Here is a 22,715-nt window from a genome sequence, read left to right as displayed (position 1 = left end):
CGCATCTGGCTCCCTGCTCAGCAGGGATCCTGCTTCTCCCTCTCCCTCTCCCACTCCCCCTGCTTGTGCACTGTCTCTAATAAATAAATAAAATCTTTAAAAAAAAAAAAAAAGGAGGCAGCTGCCTGAACAGGAGTGGGCAGGGAAGGGAAGGGCAGCGGGAGGGGAAGGAAGAGAGGAAGGACACTCCAGCATGGGTTCAGAGGGTGCTGAGGTCCCATGGCCAGGAGACCCCTTGCCAAGGGTCACCCGGCTGAGTAGGCCATATGTAAATTAAGGATTGTCTCTACACTAAGTGTTTCATGTTTCTTATTTTTAACGTTAGATGTAGTTTTTTATCTAAGAAAAAAATGAGGGGCGCCTGGGTGGCTCAGTCGTTAGGCGCCTGCCTTCGGCTCAGGTCATGATCCCGGGGTCCTGGGATCGAGCCCCGCATAGGGGTCCCTGCTCAGCGGGAAGCCTGCTTCTCCCTCTCCCACTCCCCCTGCTTGTGTTCCCTCTCTTGCTGTCTCTCTCTCTGTCAGGTAAATAAACAAAATCTTAAAAAAAAAAAAAAGAAAAGAAAAGAAAAAAATGAATCAAATTGCTTTTTCTATAAATGTGGCCCTTGCCTCATCCTTTCCCCCTTTGCCCCTGAACTAGAGTTGGAAGGAAGAGGGGGCAGTCAGACCACAAGGGTCAGTGTCTGGCGTGTGCGGGGCCTCACAGAACATAAACTGCCTCCACTCCCAGGGTTCATGACTCCAAAGAGGTCAAAGGACGAAGGGGAAAAGGAGCAGCACCACACATTGGAAGGAGCGTTGGAGGTGAGGGGAGACTTTAATCCCAGTCTGTCACTAGCTCCCATGTGACCTTGGGCAAGCCCCTTCCCCTCTCTGGGCCTCAGTTTCCCTGCTCCAAAAGGGAGGGTGTTGGCTACAAGCCCCAAAATCCCTTCACTGCTCCAGAAGTCCATGGAAACTCATACAAGGACAGCCCCACCCAGAATCCCGGCCATCAGCAGACGGAGGGTGGCCCAAAGACCCCTCTCCTGGGATCCCGCTGCTTTCCTACCTGGTCCAGAATGTCACGCTTCAGCATGAGAAAAAACCCTACAGGGGACGGAGGTGCCCTTCCCACCCCAGCCTCCACCAAGATGCACACCCCCCGCACTATCTCCTACAGCAGCAGTGGGTAGGACGCCAACTGGTTTTTTTGGAAATAGTAAAGGTGTAAGGGGCTAATACCCATCCGCCAAAACTCAGCTCAAAGCCCTCCTCCCCTGGGAAGCCTTTCTGGATCACCCCAGCTATAGGGATCTCTCTCCACTTCTGATCACCTATGAAATCAACAATGGGAAGCCCTCACCAGTATGATATTCATTGTATTAATTAGGCCTGTTGAGCAAATAATGCCAGGTGTTTATTACTGACCGCGGGCAGGTCGTGACGGCAGGACCCAGCAACACACATCCCATCTTTGACCTCAACAACTTCAAAGTCTGCAAATGTGTCACTTCCACAAGTTCACAGGACATTGGGTGGCTTAGGTCCCAGACCACACTCTCCCCACAGCAGCTACATGAAAAGTGCTCAGGGCCTGAGCTGGTCCACAGTGGCCTGCTGAGCCACATTGTTCCTGAAGCAGGATGCCATGCAAAAGTTTCTGGTGTTCAAGAAATGTGATTCCTCCTTCCCCAGTAAAGATACAGTACAGTTCTAACACGGACATCTTCAAATTAGAGGCCAGAAACCATTTCCCCTTTTAGAGGCACTTTGCTCCAAAGATAATTTGGGGAAAGGGGAGTCCTTGTTGTGAATTCCAAGGCAGCATTCACTGATTCAACATACATTTATTAAATACCTATTATGTACCAGGCACTGGGCATAAAAAGATAAGATTTAGTTCCTGCCCTCAAGGAACTCGATCTGGTAAGACACACCAGCATGCCAGCAAATGCAGGAGAGTTAGGGAAACGCTGGGGCAGAGTGTGCAGAGGGGCCAGAGAGGAGGAGATGCTAAATCACAGGCAAGACCGGTGAAAGCTGAGAAGGCTTCCTGGAGAAGGTGATGCTTGAACGGAGTCCATTTAATGCATGGGATAGACAAGCAAAGATTTCTGAAGTGGCGAGCAGTTTGGGAAGCCCAGGAAGGTGCCAGGGGGACAGCAGGTTTGCACAGCTGGAGCCAAGCACACCTCCAGGTGACTGGAGGAGGAAGGAGGCCAGGCAGGCTCACAGAGGCCAGGCCCCCAAGGCCAGGCCTCTCAGGTTAAACCAAAATGTTCATTCATTCAACATCTCTTTACTCAGGGGACTTTTAAGCCAGTGGTTCTCAGAGTTTTTTATCTCAGGACTCCTTTTTACTCTTAAAACATTTGGAGGACCCTAGAGCTTTTGTTTTTATGGATATCTATTAATTACTGACTACATAAGAAATTAAAACAGACATATTCTAAACATTTAACTCATTTAGAAATAGTAATAGATTTACATGTCAACATAAATAGCATACTTTTTATAAAATATTTTCCAAAAAAAAAAAAATGGAGTGAAAAGAGTGGTATGAGTTTTACATTTTTTTTAAAGATTTTTTTATTTGAGAGAGAGAGCACGCACGAGCAGGACTTGGGGGGAGAGGGAGAGGGAGAAGCAGACTCCCCGCCGAGCAGGGAACCCGATGCAGGGCTCGTTCCCAGGACCCTGAGATCACGACCTGAGCCAAAGGCAGACGCTTAACAGGCTGAGCCAGCCAGGCGCCCCCGAACTTTACATTTTTGCAAACACCATGTGGCTGATAGGAAGACGGCCGCAGTCTCCTAGCTGCTCCTCGCTCGGTCTACAGCCATAATCAGCCCCCCACCCAGTGTCCCGGAATACCCCCACTGAACACGCCCAAGGATGACAGTGGGGAAGGCAAGCAACATCTCAGTATCACTATAAAAAGGGTTCTCCAAATGGTTTTGACTTCAGGGACCCCTTGAAAGGGGCCCCCCCAGGGACGGCTGGAGCACACCCTGAGAGCAGCTGTTTGGGCAACGAGAGGCGGGGGGGGGGGGGACACAGCTATAGCAGCGAACCAAACACACAAGTCCCGTCTTTGGGGGAGTTCACAGACAAATAAGAAAAACACAGTATGTCATGGTTATAAGTGCTATGAAGGAAATAAACAGGAAAGGAGGCTGGGGAGGCTCGGGGAGGAGACTGTCATTTTAAATGGCTTAGTCAGGGAAACTGACATTTGAGCAAAGACTTGAAGTAGCGGAGGGCTCTCTAATATCCATGCGACGTATGGACAAATGTTCAAGAGCTACCAAGACCTTGGAATGCACTCCTGTGCTCACAGAAGGGCATCTATGGGGTGACAGAGGGGGACTGTGTAGGAGATGAGGTCAGAGGGCATGGGCGGGGGTGGGGAGGGCAAAGCAGGTCAGGTCGAGCCTGGGAAGCCACTGAGAGGACTCGGGCTTTTGCTCAGTGTGTGGGAGGCGTGCAGGTTTACAGAGGAACCTCTGACCGACCTTGAATTTCAAAAGTTACTGGGACTGACTGCTGTGCTGAGAACAGACTGGAGGTGGGGGTTGGAGGCGCAGAGGGAAAGCAGTCAGGAATCTCCTGCGGTCACCCTGATGCCAGGTGGCAGCAGCCTGGACCATGGGGGGGCATGGAGAGGGGGCAAGAAGCAAGCAGACCTGAGATATATTTTGATGTTGCAATAGGGAAATAGCTGAAATAATTTAAGCAGGGAGTCACACGCTCAGATTTGCTTTCAAAAGTTCTTTGTGGGGCGCCTGGGTGGCTTAGCCGGTGAAGCATCTGCCTTCGGATCAGGTCATGATCCCGGGGTCCTGGGATGGAGCCCCTCGTCGGGCTCCCTGCTCAGCGGGGAGCCTGCTTCTCCCTCTGCCCCTCCCCCCCGCTCATGCTCTCTCGCTCTCACTCTCTCTCAAATAAATAAATAAAATCTTAAAAAAAAAAAAAGTCCTTTCATCAAAGAGAATATTCACATAGCCCTGAAGAGTCATCCCACAGCTTATTTGTCATCAAGGGGACATGCATGTTGACAATGGAGGGGGCTGGCGGGCTGGCTTGGCACGGCCAGCAGCGGGGTGGCCGGACATCGGACGCCTCAAACCAACGTAGTATCCCGGACCTCCCGCCACAGCCCCCGTGCAGCGCTTGTACCGGAAATGTGTGGCCTGAGCCCAGTGACGAGGAAACCGAGACGCGAATCCAGAGCGCGGGCGTCTGCAGGTCACCGGCCTGGAGCTGTCAAAGGAATCACAGGCAGTGCGGATGGACTAGACTGGGGCATTCCAGAGACGCGTCTCGGCCAAGCCAGTGTGTGAACCTCGAGTGCATCCTGGTTGAGTAAAAGATCCACCCCAAAGGACATCTGGGGAACAACTGGATAGGAACTGCATAGGAGATGAGGTTTTATTTTATGGAGATTTTTTTTTTTCAGATGGACAATGGCAGCGCAGGGGAGAATGCCTTTTTTGGAAAGCTGAACGCTGGAGTATCTGAGGGTGAGGTCACAGCGCCTGCAGCTTTCTCTCGGCTCGGTTGCAAAGAAGTGTTGTATTGAGAGAGAGAGAAAGTGAGAGAGAGAAAGATCAGAGAGAGAGAGATGTTAAGACGAGATGTTAACAACTGTTAACCAAAAGCATGCAGGCGTTCTTTAAACTCTTCTTTCAACTTTTCTGTGGGTTTAAAAAAAAATTTTTTTTCAAGCTCATTTCCCCACTGACAACTTGATTTTGGAACTACTGATTTGAGGCTTCTCCGGTAACCAGGTTTCTCCAGCTTGCAAGAGAGGAAGGGCCTCTCCTGCCCCATGCCAACCCTCCAGAACCAGGGAACCCACGACCTCGTCCCACATATCCATGGGCACACAGACGTCCCGAAAACCTGCTCCTACACACTGGCTATTCGCAGAGCATCCATGATCTAGCAACGCCAGGCCATGTGGGCAGCCAGCCCTGGCTTGTGCAGCTCCCTTGAGCACCTGGCACAGGGGTTGGCATAGGGCCCGGCATGTGCCACTGGGGATTCGGGGTGGACACTCAGGGAGTCCCCACTCTGGCTTCCAACCGGATGAGGGCTCATGCAGGCCCCCTCCACCCCTGCATCACAGCAACATCCAGGTCCAGCAAGCCTTCCCCTATCCACTTGCTGATTTTCCCTAAGCAACGAGAGCGCAAGGCCCCAGCAGATCCTGGTGGATCAAGCAAAGGCAGACAGGTGACACACAATCGTCCTCCCAGGCCTTCAGAACATATAACATTCAGGGACTCAGAGGTATTTCCACTCACGTTTCAGATGCACTTTTTTGTCAAAATGAGATTCAATGCAATGCAGGAACTGTGATGCTAGATCCTGATTTGTTGTTTTTAATGCACTGTGAGAAATATTTTAGGGACGACTGGAGAAATTTTAATATGGACGTTGTATTTCCCTAGGCATGATAATGGTAGTTATAGCCAAGAATGTTCTTTTTTTTTTTTTTTTTTTCTCTTTTTTAGAAGATGCATCCTGGGATATTTGGAGTGAACTGTCATCATGTCTGCAACTTACTTTGACCTGGCCAAATGTTTCAATTCTGGCTGATGGGCATCTGAGTGTTCCTTTTGTCATTCCTTCACCTTCTCTCTCTGTTTTAATCTTTTTACAATAAAAAGTTGGGAAAGCCGGCAAGATCCAAGTTCCATTTTTCCCAAGAGGAAGCCTGTTTACAGGTCTGAGTTTCTCTTTGGCCTGGGAAGTCTCCATGGCCACAGCCAGGGGCCTGCTTCCCAGAGGCTGGGGGCAGGCTGCTTCCTGCAGCCTGGGATTAATGCCCTCACCAGATGTCTCACTAACTGCAAACCGGGGCTAAATATAGGTTATAACAGGAACCTACCAATTATACAACCAAGAAAGCCTACTAGAAAACAGGACCCCGAGGCTTCAGGGCACGCTCCTCCCTGTGCACGGGAGAGAGGCTTGGGGGAAGGCAGAAGGGGGTCACTCTACACCCTCAGTTCCCTCCTCCTCTGCTTTAAGAAAATTAGGATAAGAGAACACACACACAACAAACCAGCAAGATGCAGTCCCGCCATTTAGGAGCTGTGTGACCTTGGACAGGCCACTTCCCTCTCTGAGCGTTGGCTGCCTCTGCCATTAAGTAGGAACACTAACACCAGGCTGATGGTCACACAGAGGACCCCGGGAGACAGGGAAACTCCTTTGTAAACTGTAAGGTGCTCTAACACGTAGTGAGAATTCCCTTTTTTTTTTTTTAAAGTCAAAAGATACAAAGACCGTGTTAAGTGCCTACACCTGACCAGGCAGTTCCACGATTTTTCTTTAAATCCGCTTTTTCTTAGTAAAATAAACATGATCCTGACCTAACCTATCAATATCTATGAAATCAAGATTTGAGAGAGTAATTATTTTCTTCCGTACATATCACACTTCATGCATATCTATTAAATTTTAAAATGCTACCCCAGGGACCACCTAAAAGCCTCTTGCGAACCACCAGGAATAAGCAGGTGGATGCAGCTCTGGCCCAACCCCCTTATTTTGCAGATGGGAATGTGAGACCCAGAGAGAGGCTGTCACTCCCACGAGGTCACACAGCATCTTAGCCATCAGACAGCAGCTGTGACCTGGGTCTCCAGACTCTCAGGCTAGTGCTCCCTCCACCACAAGATGCCCTCCCTCATCAGGAACAAGAGTTCTCACGCCCTGGCATGCCCTAGCCTGACGGAAATATTAAAAGGACAGTGATGGACACTGAATGACAGGGATGCCAGCTCCTTTTCTGTCTTCCTGCAGTTCCAGAGAGCCCGATGTAGATCTGGGTCCCGGCGCCTGTGCCGCTTCGGGCCCGCTCCCTCCTGTCTCACAACCCACACGGGGTGGCAGTCAGCCCACCTTGGTGTGGGGGTCCGGAGCCCCTGCCCTGGGGAAGCTGCTCCCCACACCGGGGCCCCTGCTCCTCTAGCAGAGCGTCAGGGAGAACAGGAGGGCCCCCAAGGGCCTCAGAAATGTTAGATGGCTGCCTGAGTAACGGAGCCCATGAACCAACGACCCCCTCAAACAGCCCAAGTCTCCAAAAGGGAAACGGTCTTCCAAGGAGAAGCCTCTGAGACAGAAAGGAACTGAGAGAGAGTGAGGCTGGGCATTTCCTTGCAAGTTCCCTAACCTCTCTGGGCCTCTCCTGGCCTCAGCGTAGAGCTGCCAATGCCGCCTCTCCGGTGGCCGGCCGAGTAAATGAAAGCATGTCCAGCAAACAGAGGGAGGGCTCACTGATCGTTAGCTTTAAAAAGGACAAAACAGGAGGATCCAGAAGGCACGAGCAGACTGGACAGGGGGCAGCATGGAGGGCTTCTCGATTGCAAAAAGGGAAGTTCGGTTCTAAGACAGGCCAGCCCCAGAGGAGTCCACAGGGGAGAAAGAAGACAGGGACAAACAGGCCCCACTCCTGTCACAGGGACTGGGGGGTCCCTCCACAACTCCTGTCCTCTTATTTCTGCTCTGATCATCACTCCCCCACCCCACCCCCGCCCTTGGGGATGCAAAGAGTCAAGTGGCCACTGCCACTCCTACGGGAGCCCAGAGCCCAGCTGTTCTGTCCACTGCTGACTCAGTGTCCCCGCCAGAGCCTCCTGGGAGGCCCTGGCCGGCCCCACCCCCAGCACAGAATGTCTGCAGCTGCCTGAGCTCTCTGCTAGCACTCAGTGAGTGACGGCCTCTCAAGGGACAGGGCTGGCTCCTCTCCCCCCACCCCCAGCGCAGCACAAGGCCAGGCAAACAGTGATCCTGGGGCAGAGGTTGGGCAGAACCAAGCCAGCGTTCCAAGCTGCCGCCCGAGTGCCCTGCTGCACACAAGGCCACACAGCAGGCCTGTGTCCCCGGGCACAGCGGCAGTCCCGTTTACAGGGGGGCCCCCATCCCCCAGATGGAAAGGCTAATCCCGGGGGAAATCACCGAGTGGGGCTCATCGTCCCCTCTGAATGATGTTGTTCCACTGGCCACAGTTTGAGAACCAGAGGCAGCTGCTGTGGGGTCTGGCGGATTTCCTCCCGTCTGAAAGGAAGGGGTTGCGCCAGGTGCCCTCCGCGGCCCTTGGGAGTTTGGCCCAGCTGGAAGTCCAAGTCACATTCTAGCTGCGCCAGGTAACAGGTGACACTCCTGTTCCGAAAGATCAGACGAGAAAGGCTGTACGAGAAGCCTAAATGTTTTACAGCCCCGCTTGGCAAGCAGTTTCCTGAGAGCTAGCTCACATCCCCCTCTCCTGTTTTACCCTCCTTCCATCGGAGAGCATAACCACGGGCCTGCGCGGGCGGCAGGGGCGGGGCGGCGGGGGCGGGGCCGGACGGTAGGCCTCGCCCCCACGCCAGCCCTGCTCCGCCCCCAAGCCCCATCCGGGCCTTCGCAGTCTTCTGCACAGCCCCCCAAAAGGGAAGGCCATTCCCCCTGCTCAGCTGGGCCCCGCACGGGTGAGACAACCTCGTGGAGCAGAGAGGGCTTGCGCTTGTTCCCTGAAGCTGCCCTCAGGAATCCCAAGTTTGCTGGGGCTGCGCCGTAACAACTGGGTGGCTTAGGGCAACAGCCAGTCCGGAGGTCTGAGGTCTGAAACCGACGTGTCACAAGGCTCCTCGACCTCCGGAGGCTCTGGAGGAAATCTTTCCCCGCCTCTGCCGGCTTCAGGCGCCTAGCCCGCCTGCCTCTGCCTCTGCCTCCGTGTGGTCTTTCCCTCTGTGTTTGTGTCTCGTCCCAAAGCTTCCCCTGCCTTTTCTTATAAAGACACTTGGCCTTCGATTTAAGGCACACCCAGGTGATCAGGATGATTTCATCTCAAGGTTCAGAACCTAATTATATCTACCAAGACCCCTTTTCCAAGTAAGGTCACATTCGAAAACATGAACGTATCTTTTTTTTGGGTGGGAGGGTGGGGTGGGGTGCGGGACCATCAATCCACTGCAGAGCTCAGTGATCAGAGTCAGAAATCGAGTTCCCATCCTTCCCCTAACTGGTCACTAGCTCATCACCATGACCCCAAACAAATACATCTTACCTATCTGGAACTGTTTTCCCATCTGGGAAATGGGTATGGTCAACCGCCTGCCGTGTCTCTCCTAAGAGGAGTCAGAACTGCAGGTCAACGAGATCACAACCAACATTCCAAACACGATGCCCATGCATCAGTGGTTCTCAAACTGAAGACATAATTTAAGGGGGGGGAAAACCATCCTAGCTCAACTCCCAAGTGTGAATCCCTGACTCACAAAAATACTCACAAAAATACTTGTTAAGTTACAAAGTTGACTACAGAGAAGTGTTACCTTTAGAACGGGTGAAAGAATGTTGTAAAGATAACCAAAAGGAAAACAATATTCTAGAACTCACGGACCACCTTCCACTCCCCAGATACATCCCAGGGCTCCAGAGAAGCCCAGCCTCCTGAGCCATCTCCCACATCCCCAAGCTGGCAGTCTCCACAGGCCTCCATGGGCCCTTCTCACCCAGGCTGAGCCTGCCGACTCCCACGTACCCCTCCTCCAACCCCAGCTAGTCCTTCTCTCCTGTCCTGGGACCAGCACCAGCAACAAGCCTCTTGCAAACAGTGCACTAACTCCCAGCACAAAGACACTGTCCAGATTGTCCAGGAGGCTGGGGAAGTTTCAGCACGTCACTCGGGATTCACACGGAGAGAAGGTTGGCTTGGAAACCTGGCCAGTCTGGTCAGAGTTCCCTCACAGGCACCACCAGAGCTGCAGCTTCCACTCCAAGCTGCACATTAGAATCACCTGGGGACGTTTAACAATTAAAGCTGCCTAGGTCCCACCCCATACCCACTGTATCAGCTCCGAAGATGGGGCCTGGTGTGTACTGGCAAAATCCACCAGGACCAGCAGCCTCAAGCCATAGTCAAGGCCCACTGATCTAGAAGGTCCTTTTGACCTCAGGAAGTGACCCAGACTCAGAATTTGGCACCAGCCCCGGAAGCCAGCATCCCACTCCACTCCAACTAGGGGACTTGGCCCCAGTCTGCAATGGGGTGGCCCCAGGGGTTGGCTTCTGCCCTCTGCCAAGCACATGGAGCCCAGCACAGCACCCGGCATGCTATGCGTGCACAGGAACTGAGTGTCTGGCCCCAGGCACCACCATGGTCCCACCATGCTGCCCCCAGCACAGCCCATCCTCTGGTAAGGGATTAGAAACAGCACAGAAAGCCTATGTGACTGGTCCAAGGCCACGCACAGTATCCTGGGAGGGGCTTCCAGCAGCCCTGGGAGTAGGTGGTTCTCTCCCAGCAGAAAGGAGGGGGGCTCTGAGCTCCTGAGTCCAGACCAGGCCAAAGCTGTTTTCCTTCTTCCCCTCCATGCAAATATTTACTTTCCTGCAGGCCAAGGTGCAAATGCCTCCCTGGGTGAGAAAGTTCCCTTTGGAAAAGATTAAATACAACACAGCAGGCACTTTCAACAGTGAGGTCCCCGGCGGGGGGGGGGGGGGGGGGGGGGGGGGGGGGGGGGGGGGGGGCGGATGGATGCAAATGGTGGGTTGTGCCAGTCCCTTCCCCGGTGGGGGCCTCAGTCTCCTCAGCTGTAAAATGGAACAAGTGTCCCCTGTCTGCGTGGTTCACACGGGTTGCTCTGAGGATCCAAAGAGGTGAAACACAGTGTTGGTGAGGCCGGCACCCGAGGGCATCCCTCCCGTACCCTCGGGCACCCCCTGACCAACACCCTGGAGCACAGGGATCCTGCCGGTGATGCCAGCGCCCAGCACCTGTACTGCAGGCTCCGCCCCGTCTGCCTGGCCCCCAGGACGTGCAAAGTTCTCCCCTTCCCACTGACGAGGAAACTGAGGCCCCGAGAGTCGTGGCTGACTTCCACGGTCACGCAGCCCATCAGTCTCACTCCTCACCCATCACCCAAGTGATCTTCCCCTGATCTGCTACCTGATGGAGCTGGGTCTCCGTGGCCTCCAGGCCCAGCCTTCCCCGGGGGTGCGTCCAGGCCCAGCCATCGTCCCTCTGCTGTGACCGCCCTCCCTCTCTTGAGGCTCGTCTGCACTCCTCTCTGCGCTCCTCATCGTCCTTTAAGCCCCCTTCCCTCCTCTTCCAAGTCACCCCGAGGCTCCTCCACAATCCAGGCTGCCCAATGGGACAGGAAACAGCCCATGACTTCTGGCTGCTCCTGCCCACATTAGCTTCCATCCTCCTCGCGGGGTGACCCTCTGGGTGGGGAAGACGACACCTTCGTCTTCTCCGTTTCCCCCTCCTGGCCCAGGCCTAGCCTAGAGCTGGACAAATGCCCCACGTTGACTCCCAAGGGCCGCGGAGGGCACCTGGCGCAACCCCTTCCTTTCAGACGGGAGGAAATCCGCCAGACCCCACAGCAGCTGCCTCTGGTTCTCAAACTGTGTGGCCAGTGGAACAACATCATTCAGAGGGGACGATGAGCCCCACTCGGTGATTTCCCGCGGGATTAGCCTTTTCATCTGGGGGATGGGGGCCCCCCTGTAAACGGGACTGCCGCTGTGCCCGGGGACACAGGCCTGCTGTGTGGCCTTGTGTGCAGCAGGGCACTTGGGCGGCAGCTTGGAACGCTGGCTTGGTTCTGCCCAACCTCTGCCCCAGGATCACTGTTTGCCTGGCCTTGTGCTGCGCTGGGGGTGGGGGGAGAGGAGCCAGCCCTGTCCCTTGAGAGGCCGTCACTCACTGAGTGCTAGCAGAGAGCTCAGGCAGCTGCAGACATTCTGTGCTGGGGGCGGGGCCAGCCAGGGCCTCCCAGGAGGCTCTGGCGGGGACACTGAGTCAGCAGCGGACAGAACAGCTGGGCTCTGGGCTCCCGTAGGAGTGGCAGTGGCCACTTGACTCTTTGCATCCCCAAGGGCGGGGGTGGGGGGGAGTCATGATCAGAGCAGAAATAAGAGGAGGACAGGAGTTGTGGAGGGACAACTTTATTAAATCCTAGCTAGTTACTGTGGGTGATGTAGGCTGTGACCCTGAGTTCTGTCTCCCACTCCCTGGCATAGGGACACCTTGGCCCCTAGGCTCCTGGAAGTGCTTCTCCCGGCCCCACTTCCCCAGGTGGTGGGACCAGTGCTCCGCCGTGTGGGACACTTCCAGGACGGCCTCTGCCTGGACGCACATGCCCATCATGTGGCGCACGGTTTCTGCTGGTACATTGCTAGAGCCCAGGGGCTAAGGGCTGGGAAGGACCCAGCCCCCGAAAAAGGCCACATGCACGCCCAAGGGTCAGACTTCTCAGCCTAAGGCTATGGCCACAGCCATCTGCTCTGCAGACAGAGCATCCCCAGAAGAAAGTAGCCTCCTCTAATAAGACAGACTCCAGAAGGTCTCACATCTTAAGTCCCAGCCCCCCTGAGCTCCGCAAGGCCCCCGGGGACGCTGGGCCCTACAGGGTGCTTGATGCTTTTGCATCTCTCCTCTTGAAGAAGGCTCCCCAAGGCCTCTAGTGTATCCAGAGACAAGAAGTGTAGGAGGCTCAAAGAGGTGGTCCTTTACCCAGGATCACACAGCACTTGATCTGTGTCTCCAGCCGGCCCTGCCATCGGGTCCTGACAAGTAAACCTCCGCTTTCAGTCACTCAGACCCTATACTCCTCATAGGACCAGGCCCCTGCCACCCTCCCACCCACAACTTGGCCCTTCTTAGGCTTCCCCATCTGCTTCAGCCATGCTGGCCTACCCCGGGGCCTTTGTACGGACTACTCCCTCTGTCTGAGATGATCTCGCAGAACTTTTTTATGGCTGGCTCCTTCTCATTCCTTGGACCTCAGCTGAAATGCCAGCTCCTCATAAAGGCCTTCCTTGACCACACCATGAAAGTAGGAACTTTCATCTCCTCCCCCTGCTCCCTGATTTCCTCTTTAGCACTGATCGCAAGCTACATTTACTTACTGGTATGTCTGTCTTCCAAGGCCTGGACTAAGTCTGTCTTGTTCAAAGCTATTTCCCAGTAAACATCACAGTGCCTGGCATACACACTTGGCATCAAATAACTATTTGTTGACTGAAGGAGCAAAGAACCACCTCCACCCTGGAGAGAATTGCAGGTCAGGACTGGACTCCCCGCCTTCCACTAAGATGCAATTCAAACCCACTCACATCCATAAGTTCTCTCTGGACAAGGTTAATCTCAATCTTGTGTGTTTTGGGCTAACCCAGAAGACCTCTTTCCCCCCTGTACATGGAGCCAGCCGGTACAGAAATTTCATTATCAGTCTCTTATCTGGTTTACTCTGAGCTCCACCCCAGGCTGGCATTGTGAGTCACCCGGAGAGGTGAGGCACCAGGCTGGGTAGGAAGGAGGACAGGTTGTTACTCCTGCATCCTGGGAACAAACAGCCAAAGACGGCGAGGTCCCAATCCATTCCTACAATTTAAAACAATGCCTCTCTTAGAGGAAGAGAAGGGCTCAGGCTCAGAAGCCTAAGCTAAGGGCAAAGAAACTTTCTTGAGGCCTTAGTTTGCTCATCTGTGAAATGAATGCATTGGAAGATTCTCCAAGTGCCTTCCAGGTCTGCCTTCTTGATTCTCTGGATTTTTAAGGCCTCTTGGCCAGGCTGGGAGAGGGGACCCTAGTCCCATTGCTTCCAGATCTTCTCTGACAGCCCATTAGGCCTGGTGGCTGCTTCTCCAGGATGAAGTCACTTTCTGCTTAAATTTCACTATGTTCTCTTTGAAATGCTTGCCTAGAACAAGAGGAAAATGGGCCTGCCTGAGGATTCAAGCACAATAATAATTTTTAAAATTCAGGAAATTAAGTATGTGCCTGTAGGTACAAGGAAATATCCAGATGTGTGTTTATCAGCGTGTAACAGGGGTGCTCTCCCAGGGCCAGAACAAAGGAGACTTCTACACTCTTCAGCGTACTCACCTGAATTGCCTGAAAGGTTTTTTTAACTAAGCACACATATTATTTTCACAAAAACAATAAAGCTCTTTTCAAAAGTTAGAAATTCCTGCTGGAAACTGAATCTATTTTCTTTTATGTCTGGCTTCATCTAGTGCCTAACTGGAGGCCAGGGACATGGCTCCTTCCAGAAATGTTATCCTCCACCCACACCTTGGCCCTGACAGCAGGGGGAGACCACGGGGGGGCGGGGGGGGCAGGGGGAGGGCTGCTGAAGGTCATGGCCACCCAATGGAGTCAGGCCGCATGAGTCCTGCTCTTGGTCTGTCCCAAACTTGCTATGGGGTCTAAAGCAACTCGCTTCCTCTCTCCCGGCCCATTTTCCTCAGTAAAATGAAAAGGTCACTCTAGAGGTGCCTTTAAGGACCCTTCTAATTCTCAGTCTATGGATCTTGAGTTCCTAGGAAAATAGAGAGGGGGGTAGGAAAAGATTGGCTAATCCTTAAGTAGCTGCTATAGTGTTTATGCTAATGTGCCAGGCATTGCTGTAAACTCTTCCCGTATATTCCTCCACTTCAGGGTCTCGGCAACTCTCCAGTATCACCCACTTTACAGATAAGGCAATGGAGGCCGCATGGCAGTTAGTGCTTAAGTCACTCAGTTTATAAATACCAGAGTTGGGATTTGAACCCACGCAGCCTGGTACACGGTCCACACTCTTAACCCTAAACTATAGGAAAATATAAAGAATCACAGGCCAAGCTATGATAATGGGGTCCATCCTTGGAGAAGGCAAGGACTTCCCACTCACCTCCCCCACCCCAAGTCCTTTCCTTCCTGATTAGTCAACATCCCCCAGCCCTGACACTCTTTTGTACCCAACTGGAAATCCTTACCCCATTGTCAAGGCAACAGGCTGATGCTTTCCAGAGGGTCAGTGCCTCCGTGATCAGCCCAGGCCACTCTGCAAATCCAAGGCCTCAGCAAATCTGACCACTGCTGGCTACACACCCAATTCATGCCCTGATCCAGGGGCCCCCACCTCAGATCCTGGCTCACAAGACACAGCTTTCCCTGAGCACTCACTCTGTGCCCAGCCCCAAGACCAGCACTTGGAAAAGGATATGAACGAGCCACGCCCCTGACCTCCAGGAGCCCACAGTCCAGCAAGGAAAAACAGTGGTGTAAACGGATCTCTAGGATACTCTGTGGTCAGTGCTAAAATTAGAGGTGTGTCCCCAGTGGGCTGAGGGCACATATGTCAGAGTGATTCACGCTGCATGGTAGGAAGAGGAGGCCCCAATGCCTCTGGGTGAGACCTACCGGAAGGAGCCCTGAACTGGGGCCGAGGAGGCAGCCTGAAACATGCCCTGAGCCCCACCGTCCCCCTCTGAAAACGAGAGGGCCCCCAAGTGTGGGACAGGAGGTCATGTGAGGAGTTCAAGGTCACATTTATACTGACTCATAGACTGAGAAACAATTTTCATTGCTCACTCTCCTTCCCATCCTTCCCATTGCATCTGGGAGCAAATCTGTTTGGTGCCAGTTTGTCTTTCAGCCTCTCAAACACTTGCCAGCCTGCCTTTCGAACACAGAACTCAGGTCCACACCCTACATCACCCATCCAGCCAGGATTTAATCACGTTTTGTTTTCCCTGCACTATTTAGTGTTACAGTTGCATGCTCTCGTCCATGCTCAGTATTGGTTTCCCATTGGCAGTGGCGATATAAAGCCGCCTTTTAAAAAATAATTTAAGATTAAAAAGTGAGTCAGTTTAAAGTAATAGAGTAAATAATACTATAATTGGTATAAACTCTACGAAGGGCAGTTTAACAAACACCAAAATTCTAAACGCACATACAAAACCAGGCAAAGTGGTTCTATGCTATTAGACATTCCAACTGTGATTACTGCTGGAGGGAGGGGGTGGTGACCGGAAGCGGGTGCAAGGGGGGGCTTCTGGCCTCTGCTCTCCATTCTAGTGGTTGACCTGGGGGCTGATTATATATGTGTGTTCACTTTGTAAAAATCCATCAGGCTGCATCCGCTTATGATCAGTGCATGTCTGTATGTATATTATACATTCTCGTATCCTTTTAACCCACTGGTTCCCCTTCTAGAAATTACCCTGCAGATATACACACACATGTGCAAAATGACATGTTCAAAGCTCCTTGCTGCACTGCTGTTTGCAGTCACCAAAGATCGGAAACAACCCGAGTTCCCCAGCTGGGGACTGATTGAATGACTTTGGGCATAGCCTACAGTGAGCTCTATGTCGCCATCAGACAGAATGAGGCAGCCACTACCAGAGTTCCAAAATTCACACGGACTTAAATGTAAGTGAAAAGGTAAGGGCAGAACTGTGTATCCTGTGCTCCCTTATATGAAAAAAAAAAAAAAAGAATATGTAATGCATGCACATGTCCGCGCCTAGGGCATCCTATGGCTAGGATGCTATCTTCAAAGTGAATGATAAGAAACTGATCATAGATGTCCCCTCCCCTCTGGACAGGGTGGGCGAGGGGAGGGGGGGAAGCTGGAGGCTTGTCACTGATGACTACTCTTTGGTACTTTAAAATTGTGTACAGTGTCCTTGCATTTCATATTTGATAATAAGACTGAAAGCAGAAAGTCCCTTACAGAAGGCGCATGACTATGGTAAAACTTGTGGCCCCTTCCAGACCTAAGTCTGAGATGAAGGTCTTAGTACTTTGGGCTTATAAAGCACGTAACCCTTGGCCCCACTCCTCACTCCAAGGGATGGTACCAGAGATAACGGGCCTTCCTATAAGGGGTTTCCAATTAGCAGCAAAGCCTGTCTAGGACACATTATTTCCTCCCGCTGGCCTCCACCCTGCAGTGAAAATCTGGCACCTAGAGCTGCCCTGGCAGAGCTGGCAGGTGGCTGAGTTCTTGGCATGGGTGGGGAGGTTTTTAAGCAGAAATACTTCCAGGGATGGGAAGTCAAGGATTTGGTAAGGCAAGCTCAGTTGGCTAGAAAGGAAAGATTCCAAGTTCTGAGTCCCACCCGGCCCCAAGAGAAGCAAAGCAAGGGCCATTGAGTGGTCTCCCTGCAGGCCACAGGGGACAGCGACAGAACAAGGCCTTGACAGTCGAGGTCAACTGTAACTGTATAACTCTCTTTTGTACAGCACCGGTCTCACCCACATGTCACTATCTTCCCATATCACTAATCCTAAAAACAATCCAGTGAGGTGTGGGGCAGGGTATCAGTTACCCATTTTACAGATGGGAAAATGGAGGTGCAAGGGGGTTAAGAGACTGGTCAGGGATTACACATGGAGAGAAGGGGTGAAGCCAGAAACATAGCCCCCACCTTCTGACTCCTGGTCTTCCCTTATCTTCTTACCTACCCTCCACCCCAACAACCTTAGCCTTCCCTCTTTCAACCGTGACCTCCAGAGCGAAGAGCTCCTGCGGCCAGACAAGCAAGGGGCAGGCAAAGAATCCCAGAACCAAGGGGCCTGTGAGACCATCAGGCCCAGCAGTTTACAACCCTGAATACAAACTAGAATCACCTAGGGAGCTTAAATAATTTTAAACAAATATCTATGCCAGGGCCCAGGGATCTGTAGTGTTTTTTAAAGTCTCTGGTTGATGCTGATGCAACTTTGGGAGAGAATCACCCCCACCCCAATCCCATATACAACCTTCTGCCTCCCTGAGGCCTCCACCATCCTCTGCTCCATCCTCTGACCCCCAAATGTACTGCTCATCTCTCTTCCACATTACCATCAGAGAACTGGACTGGGAATTGGGCTTAGCCTAGTTCTCTAGATAGGCAAGTCACTTAACAGCTCTGAGGTCCCAAACAAGGAAGTGACTTGCCTGAGATCTCCCAGTGAGTCAAAAACAGAACAAGACTAGAATCTGGATCTCTTGCCCACCAGGCAAGGTCATATCCATAGAGGGGTCAAATGGAAAGTCAGACCTGTTATCAGGCAGATCTAGCTATTCCTGCTAACAGAATAGATCCAACGAGGGTCTGAAGAGGAGAATACAGTGTGCAAATGTTTCAAGAGGGATGGGAGCCAGGGATCTCCCCTCCAGTCCCTGGGCAAGTCTGCCCTGTGGCTACTGGGAGCAGGAGACTATTCTAGAGTGGCAAGGCTGGAGCTGGCTTATAGAAAGATGTCCTCATTTTTAGGTGGGGGTCCAGCCTAGTCTGAAACCTTCATAAAGAAATCAGTCTCTTGTGACAGCTAACCAGGAGGGCCCAGCTTCCCAGTCTATAATAATAATAATAATAATAATAATAATAATAATAATAGTAATAATAATAATGGCTCACACTTCTTAAGCTCTTCACTGGTCCCGGTGCTGAGCACTGTGCTTGGACTACTTCATTCAATCTCCACACCCATCCTTAAAGTTGAATATAATTACTGTTTCTATTTGCAAATGAAGAAACTATGGCCTAGAGAATTTAAGTAACTTCCTCAAGATCAGTCAGCTAGAAAGTGGTAGCGGCAGGATTCGAAGCCTAGTTCATGTCCAACCACTAACACACTGCCGCACAGCAATACACAAGAAGAGGTAAAGCTCAGTGACTGCGGAAGTTACCCGACATCCAGGAGCTCCTGGAGACCTCCCCAGACGTGATCTGGTGAAATCCTCCCAACTACTCCGCTGACAAGGCACGCCCATCCTCCTTCCATGGAAGAGGAAACCGAGGCACGGTAGGGAAGCATCTCGCTCTGGGACATCCGCAAGTAGCTAGTGGGAGTCCAGGTTTCCCCGGGAGTCCAGGTTTCCCCGCCCAATCCAGACCACAAAGCCCGACCACTTCTTCCGCACAAGCTGATGGGGAGGCAAACTCTGTAACACCCGGTACACCGTGGTAACCACCGCCTAGCGCACCAGCCGATGCGCAGCAGACGCGGAAAACCAACGCTCTGGGCAGGTGCACACGGGTGAGCCACGGAGCGCTCCTTCGTCGTAGTCAACGGGCTCTAACGCTCCGGGCCCATCCGCTGCTGACATTCAGGCTGAGCCGGGCGCCACAATTTCCTGCTTCCCAGGGAGAGTGGGACGAGGAACCAGACGTGCACTCCCCGCGCCCTCCCTGGAGCAGCCAAGTCTAGACCCTACCCCGGTACGGCGTCCAGGGAGTGTCGGCACCACACACGCCCCCATCTCAGGTCCCCCTGGGGTCACTCACCCAGAACACCGTGGAGTAGATGACCAGCGAGAACTTGAGCCAGAGGTAGGAGAGGCGCGCGCAGTAGCGCACCTGCTCGGAGTCCCCGCGGGGCATCCTGGGCACTCTCCGCGGGGCTCCGGGGCTCCGGGGCTCCCGGGCTAGGTCCGTCGCCGTGAGCAGCCCCACCTGCGGCTGCCAGCCCGGCCGCGCGCCCCGCCACCCGCGCCGGCTCCGGGACTGACATGGGCTGGCCGCAATCACAGCCGCGGCCCGGACCAGTCCGCCCAGCGGCCAATGGGCGCGAGGACGCGGCCCAGCCTCTGGAAGGGGGCGGGCAGGGGGGCGGGGCCGCAGCCCGGGACCCGCTGGAGGCGCAGGGAGGGGAGGGGGCGAGGGTTATGCAAACGAGGTCTGGGGCCGCGCTGCAGACGCCGGCGCGAAGGGCGCCGAGGGGGGCGTGGGAGAGTGTGCACAAAGGTGCGCCGGGGAGAAAGCCCGCGTACCGAATCGGGGGGACGTAGAGAGGCGCGCTTTCTACTGTCGGCCAGAGGGAAGACTGTAGGAAGAGGGCAGGTATTAACCGCTAAGGTGTTAAAAGCGTGCAAATGAATGTGCACGCCGTGAATGGAATAAGGAGGTGGAGCTGCTCAGCCTGAGGGGGGTGGAGGACCGACTTCAGTTAGGAAGGTGTGGCAGACCAGGGTGGGGCTAAGGGGTCCCCTTGGAGTTGGGGCCGCGAGTTTACTTTTGTCACAGATCCCCAACTAGCCTTTTTCCAACAAGTCTCCGGGAATCCCCTTCTCTGAGGCCGGTGGAGATCCCAACACTGCCCCCCAGGGCCTCCTCCTCCGGGAAGCCCTCCCACCACCCATCCACAGGCCAGGTCAGTGGCCCTGGCCCTTGCTGCACACACTCAGTCCTGGTCTGACCCAGCCTCTCCCCTCCCAGCGTTTCCTCGTTCTGGGGTCAGAGTCTGTGTCCCATGGCACCCCTGCTGCACACACCCAGCCCAGGTCTGACCCAGCCTCTCCCCTCCCGGCGTCTCCTCTGCCTGGGGTCAGAGTCTGTCTCCCAGTGCCCCATCTTGACTCCTCCGCTGTTTCCCGGGGAGCTCAGCCTGCGGCTTGGGAGTCAGGCAATTGTTTGGGGCATTCAGTAATTAAATGTGTGGCCCAGAGGTCGAGCTCAAGGCAGTGCTAGACGGGGTGCCTGGTGGTAGACTGCAGGAATGGCACCCTAGTCCAAGTCCGCGGCCCTGGACTCCCAAGCCTCACATATATAATACACACTCCCAGAGAGAGAGACGCCGAGACAGACCAGGCCCGCCCCAGCCCCCAGGTCTCTGCCCTAGAAGGAAGAAAGTAAGGTTGGGATAGCATGTCCTGCCCTCTTCAAGGTCCTTCTAGCCAGACTAAGAATCAAATTGACATGAGACAGATTAACAGGAGAAAATCAAATTTAATAGAATACATATGAGGAATCCACATAGATGTGAAAATTCCAAAGACAGGCAAAATGAGGTACATATGTCATTCTGAACTAAGGAGAAAGGGGTAGGCATCTGAGAATTCAAGGAAGAAATACAATTCACAGGAAGATGAAAAAGAGTAAATGTTTGATAAACAAATGTTTGTTGGGTGCCCCACCCCCCGGAACAATAGGACACAGAGGACTTGGCTCAAACAGGCCTTGCTAGCTTCCTCCCTTTCTACCAGACCTACTTTATTATTTTTTTAGAGAGAGGGGGAGGGGCAGAGGGAGAAGAAGAGAGAATCTTAGGCAGGCTCCACGCTCAGCGTGGAGCCTGACGTGGGGCTCGATTTCACGACCCTGAGATCCTGACCTGAACTGAAATCAAGAGTCGGAGGCTCAACCGACTGAGCCACCCAGGCGCCCCTACCATACCTACTTTATATCATAATGTAGTTATCTGTGTCTTCCTGGAGCAGATGCTCCATCTAAATTCTTTTTAGGCAGTTGAGGGGGAAGTAAAGAGCTTTTCCTGAATCTGCTGGGCTTTGATGCTTTTTAATTCAAAATAACCTTCATGCCAATGTGGCCCATGTGGGGGCAGCCAGCCCTCGGCCCCTGCAGTTGGAAGGCAATGCCTTGCCCGGAGAAGTCAAGGGAATTCAGTTTCCTGGTACTAAAGGAGCCAGTCCTGCATGGGTGTTCGTGTCGGGTAGGGACGCAGAACCAGGGACTGCTGCACGTGACCTGAAAAGAGTAGCCAAGGGCTACAAAGACATCTTACCACAGTGTTAAAAGTTGTCCTTTGAGGAGGAGGACACTAACTTTTTACCCTTCTTTGGGGGACTAGCTTCCCACCCCCAGCCCTGCAGAGCTCACCTTACACCCTCTCTTTGAGGTACTGGTCTCATCCCCTAGTCACCCCCCCTCCCAGGGGCTGTCTGTCTCCGTCTCCCTGGGGGTGAGCCTCCCCACTGGGGTTTTCTTTCCAGTTGTGCTTGGCCTTTGTTCTGGCCTCTAGCTAGCGGTACTTTCTCTTCTATTTCAAGTCTTCCCTGGTGACATCCCCATCCAGCAACCCCTGTGGGCTCTTCCCGAGCCCCTATAAGTAGTGCCCCGAGGGAGGGGGCTGTGACAGCCATGCGTGGGGAGCCTGGAGCTCGTTGGGACTAGCACACCCTTCCCTGGGCTCCTGAGCATCTCTGTTGCCCTTCCCCACCCCTAACCTGACCCCAAGTACTGTGGGCTGCCCCCAGCCACATTTGCAAACACTGAGATCTCAGAAGAAGTGACACCTTATTTTTAACTTCTCCCTCTTTTTGCCAGGAGCTCTGGGCTGGGGGTCAGCAGCCTAGGGCTAATCCTGGTTTTGTTGTGAACATTTTGAGAAACCATTAGAATGTGTGGCACAGATAGTGTGACATACAGGGGTGAGTGTGGCCCTGGCTGCAGTTTACGACCACCTAGTGAGTTTTAAAGCTATGCTGAGGGGCGCCTGGGTGGCTCAGTCGGCTGAGCATTTGCCTCTTGGTTTCCGCTCAGGTTGTGATCTCAGGGTCATGGGATCGAGCCCCTCATCAGGCTCTGCATTCAGCGCAGAGTCTGCTTGTCTCTCTTCCTCCCCTGGTTTGCTTACGCTTTCTCTCTCTCTCTCTCTCAAATACATAAATAAGTAAAATTTTAAAAAATAAAAAATAAATGGATGCTGATATCCAGGCCCCGCCCTAGTTCAGCAAAGTCAGAATCACCACCAACGGGGACCTAGGAATCGGTATTATCTTAAAGGTCCCAGGTAATTTCTAAAGTGCAGCCAGGACGGCGTCTCACCAATCCAGAGGTAATCATGCGGGGGAGGTGGTCATTTCACAGCTAGACCACATTCCAGAGGTCACCCAGCTAGCCAGTGGTGTGCTGGTGAAGGTTTAATATCTGCCTCTCTGTTGGTGGGGGGTGGATGGGAGGGCTCCTGTTGCTGGTTTTCAGAGCGGGAATTCTTCCACCTGTGGTCCCTGGGCGTTAAGAAGAGACAAAATCACACAAACAGCTCTCCACACCTCTGCAGCTGTCCCTCTTTCAGTCCACCCGTGCAGCTTTACCGATTAGCCCAGAGAACCCCACCCATAATGACAGAATGCATCCATGAAATTCACGGCTCATCAATTAGCATAACAGGTATTTTTTTTTTTAAAGATTTTATTTATTTATTTAACAGAGAGAGAGAGAGAG

The 22,715-nt window shown here is 53.1% G+C and overlaps 1 protein-coding gene across 3 annotated transcripts in view; it reads right to left on the bottom strand.

Annotated features, from left to right (window-relative positions):
* Window positions 1-19,256, bottom strand: part of TSPAN15 (tetraspanin 15) — a 49,412-nt gene extending 30,156 nt beyond the window's left edge. For 2 of the 3 annotated variants that reach the window (XM_032423713.1, XM_032423711.1), the window contains exon 1: window positions 19,038-19,256. In XM_032423713.1, the coding sequence (XP_032279604.1) occupies window positions 19,038-19,133 (96 nt within the window). In that variant the 5' untranslated portion in view covers window positions 19,134-19,256. The remainder of the gene's footprint in view (window positions 1-19,037) is intronic. The other variant, XM_032423712.1, reaches the window with a different exon arrangement.
* Between the last annotated feature and the right edge of the window lie 3,459 nt (window positions 19,257-22,715).

This window comes from Phoca vitulina, unplaced genomic scaffold (genome assembly GCF_004348235.1).
Source record: "Phoca vitulina isolate PV1807 unplaced genomic scaffold, GSC_HSeal_1.0 scaffold29, whole genome shotgun sequence".
NCBI lineage: Eukaryota > Metazoa > Chordata > Mammalia > Carnivora > Phocidae > Phoca > Phoca vitulina.
This window is presented reverse-complemented; position numbering and strand designations above follow the sequence as displayed.